Source organism: Larimichthys crocea, chromosome IX (assembly GCF_000972845.2).
Source record: "Larimichthys crocea isolate SSNF chromosome IX, L_crocea_2.0, whole genome shotgun sequence".
In the NCBI taxonomy this organism is placed as follows: Eukaryota; Metazoa; Chordata; class Actinopteri; family Sciaenidae; genus Larimichthys; species Larimichthys crocea.
The window spans coordinates 734,771-740,770 of record NC_040019.1 but is presented as its reverse complement, the minus strand read 5'-3'; the positions used below and the strand labels follow the sequence as shown (position 1 = coordinate 740,770).

Sequence of the window (6,000 nt, the reverse complement as noted above, 5' to 3'; positions counted from 1 at the left end):
AAAAGAGTTTCTGTGTGAGGACGAGGAGCTGGCATCTACTCCAAGTGTGTGTGTGTTGCAATTGAACCTGGCATATAGACATGTTTGTGTGTGTGTAAAAGAGTATGTGAGTGTAATTAATGATGTGTTCCTCCTCTTCATAGGGTAATAGGATTTCCCCACCCCAGGCGGTAAAGAGGGTGGGAGTGGTGAGGGAGGGGGGGAGAAAACGGCTGTGCACGTATGTATGTGTGTGTGATAGAGAAAGGGAGAGTGTGTGTTTGCAGAGTTAGTGAATGGGAGCCCCATGTAGTGATGCCAACAGAGGGCCTGTGTGTGTGTGTGTGTGTGTGTGTGTGTGTGTGTGTGTGTTAAAGGGGGGGGAGGGGGAACAAGCGAGTGATTTATAACAGCTACTCCAGGTCTCTCCTCTCTCCCACAGCAGCACCACAAACACATCCATTACAAAAGTACTGATGTTAATGGGATTGTTGTGTGTGTGTGTGTGTGTGTGTGTGTGTGTGTGAGTGTGTGTGTGCGTGTGTGCGATTCAAGTGTGAGTGTGCACCTTTATGCGTGTGTGTGAGAGTGATAACCAGATGCTGCTGGGTGAAAGGAAGGTGAAGGTTACTCGGGGTGTTTTTTTTTCGTGGAGGTTTACTGCGTGCTCCAAGTCCAAGACCAAGTTTCCGTGCATGTATGTGTGTGTGTGTGTGTGTGTGTGTGTGTGTGTGTGCGTGTGTAGCTGAGGAGATGGAGTAATAAAAACCAGAGTTGAGGAAAATACTCCAGAGAGTAAACAGAGGGAGCAAAGAAGAAATAAATAAAGAGGATGCAGAGCTTCTTGGTAATGGACTGGTAGATGCTGAGGACCACATCCGTCTCAGTGTGTGTGCATCTGTGTGTGTGTGTGTGTGTCACACACACACACATAGTGTCTGCCTGTCTCCTCTCACATTACCCTTTACATTAAAACCAGTCAGGGGGAAAATTACTGCAGACCTGGGCCACCGTCTGCCCACCTGGCCCCACAGCGAGAGAGCGAGAGAGGACGGGATGTGGAGCTCAGAGGAGGGGATAAAGAGGGGGATAAGGGGATGAGGAGGTGGGAGGGGAGGGGTCAGAGGGACTCGGTGAGGGACGGGGGTTGCCCAAAGGCGCTGGTCTGGAGTCAGACTCATGCAAGGAGGGAATTTCTGGTCCTGCAGGGACGCCCTGACTCCACGTCTGTCTGCAGCCTTAAAGGGAAAGAAACAGCTACAGCAACACACAGACTTTCAACCTAAAGCTGCTCTAATCAACGTTTTTATATTAATAATGGATCAAATGGCTGTGTCTGATGTGAAACCTCAGAGAATCCATCACCAGACTCCTCTTTCCCTTCGTCTCTACAGTCTTTTAGCACTTTTTTTTAGCTCTTTGTTTTGGTTTTGGAGCCAATATTTTGCTGATGTTGCTTCACTCTCCGTGCTCTCATTGTTTCAGCTCTGATAAACCTACTACAGGCACAAAACAGCTGAAGTTAAGCCACCGAAGAGCCAAATATTCACGTCAACGCCAAAAACAGGACGTGCATCAGCCAGCGTGACTCATAATGTACAGGCAGCTATAACTTCATACTAATGTCTGAAAGCTGAGGGGTTTTTAGAAACACAAATTATTGCAAATTTAAATAAAACACTTATTTCTGCATGTGGAACGGATTCTTACAGAAAGAGGACGTGCCACACGTGAGGTTGTTCCTAAAAAAAATCTGAATAAACGATCCATAATTAGTCCATAAAACCACAACAAGTGATTTCATAAATATTTCTGAAGCCATAACTGTAGTTTACAATGCATAAACTCGCCCTATTAGAGAGCCGGGCATTAAAATGTTGTAGTTAGATGAGATGGAGCTAATTAAAATGACAATGCATCATATTTTATGAGCTCATTTTGTTTTTTAAAATCTCAACCTGTGAGTACGAATGTGGAGCATATAAACGCAGCGATGTAGAAAGGAGCAATATTTCCCTCATAGTGTGAGAATGAAGTATCATTTTCCTACAAGTAGATGTACTTAATTACTTCCCACGACTACAAGCTGCAGACAACAGATGACGGTTTAAGAAGAAAACCAGTTCTTCAAGTTGTAAGAGAAGGTTTTATTACCAGTGCTATTTACATAGAAATAATACAGCCTTACCCCTTTTTCCCCTCCCCTTAAATGCACACACACACACACGCACACACACACACACACACACACCTCCAAGCATCCAAACACACACACACACACACACACACATTCACTTTTGTATCCAAGAATATCTCAATACATCAGAAATAAGACACACTCTCTCTAGATCTTATACAATGTTCAAAAAAGGAAAATAAAATAAAAAATAAAGTCAAATTTCAAGTGAACTCAGACAGTTTAAGTGGAAAATATGTTTGTGTGTGTGTGTGTGTGTGTGTGTGTGTGTGTGTGATGCAGATAGTGGAGAATGTCGTCTGGCTTTTTTAAAACCGGGAGTCCTGATGACATTTAACCCGCCTGAAACTGTCGATATATTTAGATTTAAAGGGGGGGAGGAATAAAAGAAAGAATGTGTCCCTTGCAGTGCAAAGTTGTTCACGTTCACACACACACACACACACACACACACATACACACACACACACACACAGCCGGACTGCTTTTTGTTTTGTTTTGTTGTATTTTTTTTTTCTCCGTGTGTTTTAAGGCCACTAGATGGCAATGAGTGCTTCAGCGCAGACAGTGGTAATGTCACAGATGTTGTCTGCCCCCTCTTTTGTTTTCTCTCTTTAGAGGAAGGAGACCTCAGCTGTTGAAGGAGATTCTCCATTATGGGTTCAATGTTCTTTTGAAAATCATTTCCATTAAAACATGTTTTTTTTTTTTTTTTCAAAAAGGGACAGTAACAAAAGGAAGGTCAGGTGAAGCAGTCTGCAGAGCAGAACTATCAGGGCCGGCTGCATGGGTGTGAGATCTGTGTGTGTGTGTGTGTGTGTGTGCAAGCGTCTGTATAATTGTGTACGTGTTTTGAATAATAGTATAGACATCCTTCTTTAGAGCTACGATCAAGAACACATTTTGTGCATTAAAGGATTTATAGCTGAGACGTGTGACTGTGTGTGTGTGTGTTGAGTGTTTTTAAAGCAGCGTTTGTTTTTGTTTTTTAACCAAAAAAAACAACAACACACGTACGTGTTCGTATAAGAACCTTAAAGCATGTATTAAAACCTGGGATTTTTTAATATTGAGGGTAGAGTGTGTTAGCGACGAAGACTGAATGGAAAAAAAAAATGCTTTAAAAAGGAACAAAAAAAAATGTGGTGAGAAATGAAAGATGTCCCCTTTGGCGTTTCTCTCTAACGTGCTCTTAGAGCATTAGAAGATATACCTTCGTTAACATCAAGGGGAAGGCGAGAAGCATTTTTGCTGGGTGGAATCGTGACATTTTTTTTGTGTTTTTTTGTTGTTGTTGTTGTTGTTAAATAATTCAAGTCCAATAATCCAGGAAGGGATATGCTTTGGAGTGTCTACCAGGCAGCGAATATGAACTATTTCCAGCAAGCTGTCCCAGTCTTGGTTCCACGGTTCCATCAGTTCGTCAAATCAGTCCGGGGATTTTCAAAAAAAAATTACTTCTCGCTCTTTTCTTTTTTCATCTCCTGAATTAACTAGGCTGGACATTCAGCCCAGGAATGGTCCTCCTCCTCCTGCTCCCCCCCAACCCAAAATTGGTTTGTCCTTTACCAGGCGGTGGTTTCTCCCATCTCCTGGCCTTGGTGGGACATAGGAGCGCTGTAGCTGGAGTTACTAGCCAAGGAGAAAGGAGGACTCGGTCCGCCCCCGTAAGCGTCCCCCGGGACGGGCTGCAGGGAGCTCGGTAAGCCCGGCTCCGGACTGGGGGTTTCCGCATGGGAGATCATGTCCGTGAACCTTTGGTCGTCTGATGGATGGTGGCCCGATCCCTCCATTGCTCCTGGTCCGGAGCCCAAAATGTAAGGGGACTCGGCCGGAGACTGAGCCTGCGAAGACGGAGGGCCGTGGGGGAAGAAGTCGTAGTTGCTTCCTGGTCCGTAATAGTCGCCTTGGTATTCTGTGGAGGGACGGGAGAACACACGGTTAGACTTTCAATGAAAGGACTCTAAATATACACAAAAACATTCAGCTCCCCACAGCGGCGCACGATTTTACCCGCACCTCCACCTCTACCTAAGTGGTGAAATTGATCATGTCCAATTTCCACCCAACCGGTCTCCAACAGCCTCATTTGAGTGTATAAACAACTCCACACCTCTCCACCTCAGTTCTCTCGCCTTTTACACACTGCATTCATCTCCCTCACTCATTCAGCTCGCAGCCATGCGTGCACCTCGATGGATTCCCCTGCTGAAACTTCTCGATTTGGATGAGGAACTCCGAAATGAGATTCCAGCCTCCCCCGCAAGCCCGCTGCCAGGTCCTGTCGCCTGCACCACCTCCGTCACGTCTGATGCAGCTTCCAGCAACATCCCTCTCCTCTCTAACCTCCTGAGCTACACACATCACGCTCCATTATTCCCAACAGGACTGCAACTAATGATTATTTTCATTATGAATGAATCAGACAATTGTTCCCCCCCCCTCGATCAATCGATTAATTGTTTGGTCTATAAATCCAAGAAAATGGTGCAAGAATATCACAATTTTGTAAATGTGACATCTCTGTGTTGCTTGTTTTGTTCGACCGACAGTCCAAAACTCAAAGATGTTCAGTTTACAGTAAAATAAACCTGAGAAAAACAGCAAATCCTCACATTAGAGGAGCTGGAAGCAGACTGTGTTCAGCGTTTTTTGCTTGAAAAAAGACCAAAAGATGAATTCATTGGCAAGATATTCACCAAGCAATTAATCAAAGTCCAGCATTGTTGCTGCTTTTTCCATCCCAAATCATTGCATCCCCTTTAATTACACCTCGCTCTTCAGTTTTCGTCCACTTGTGCTGCCTCTAGCATTGATACCGTGCTTTTATCCACAGTTACAGTGTCGGATCAGGCGTCTGGTGAGGTGGGCATGAGTAGCCGAGTTTTCGCTTGACGCGAGTATTCGTTGTCGTGTTTAGATCTGCGCATTTTCACCCGCAGATCACACGTAACACTTCAAACATTTTAATGTTATTACGAAGAATTTCAAAAAATATATATATATTAGATTAGTTGTGTATTGTAGAACAACCAATTCAATGATTAACCAAGGAGAAAACACCATCTCGAGATGTTGAGGTTTCCTTCCATCTCTGCTGGTTCCATCTTAGCAGTGTTGTTGCGATGCTACCAAGTCAGAGGGGATTACACTTTAGCACATTATTAAACGCTGACTGGAGATGTGCTCCCGTTAAACCCAAAGTACGACTTACCATCGTGGCAAACAACAACGGAAAAGATGTACGAGGAAAGCGAAATTGGCGGATGAGCTGACAAAATTAACCGCTTAGCGTTGCACTCTACGGTAAACCAGTCAACAAACTATGAAATAATTCAAACTGTTGCAACGTTTTAATGTCTTCATGTCGGCTAATCTCACATAAAGGTAGGATTGTTATTTCGGATCATGTTCTTATGTTACATTTTCTTTTTTGCAACAATTCTATGCGGGTACTCGAATTCGGAGTCTCTTCAAAGTATTTTCCTTCATAGTTTATAGTAATATCAGTCATGCAGCATCACAAAATAGTTCTCATTATGGCTGCTAACCATCAAGAAGATCATTCTATCCTTTCATAATATCAACATATGTTTATATATCAAACAGCAGCAATAGTTACTGTAGTCTTTCACTACAAATGACACCAGGAAATCACAGAAGTCTGTAGGGTTCGTTCTCTGTTAACCAATAAATGTGAGTAGAAAATGTAACTAGTCCAATAGTTGTTGAGTTATTTCAGTCAGGACTAACCAACCATCTATTGAAACCCAATCTTCTGGTTTTGGACTTCTTTTCTCTCGAGCTTCATTCATGACTGACGT

At 43.5% G+C, this 6,000-nt stretch overlaps 1 protein-coding gene across 2 annotated transcripts in view; it reads right to left on the bottom strand.

The window, feature by feature from the left end:
- Positions 1 to 2,847: 2,847 nt before the first annotated feature.
- The window catches only part of lhx5 (LIM homeobox 5), a 38,403-nt gene continuing 35,250 nt past the window's right edge, over positions 2,848 to 6,000 (bottom strand). For both annotated transcript variants that reach the window (XM_027282289.1, XM_010740491.3), the window contains one exon: positions 2,848 to 4,091. In XM_027282289.1, coding sequence (XP_027138090.1) covers positions 3,742 to 4,091 — 350 coding nt within the window. In that variant the 3' untranslated portion in view covers positions 2,848 to 3,741. The remainder of the gene's footprint in view (positions 4,092 to 6,000) is intronic.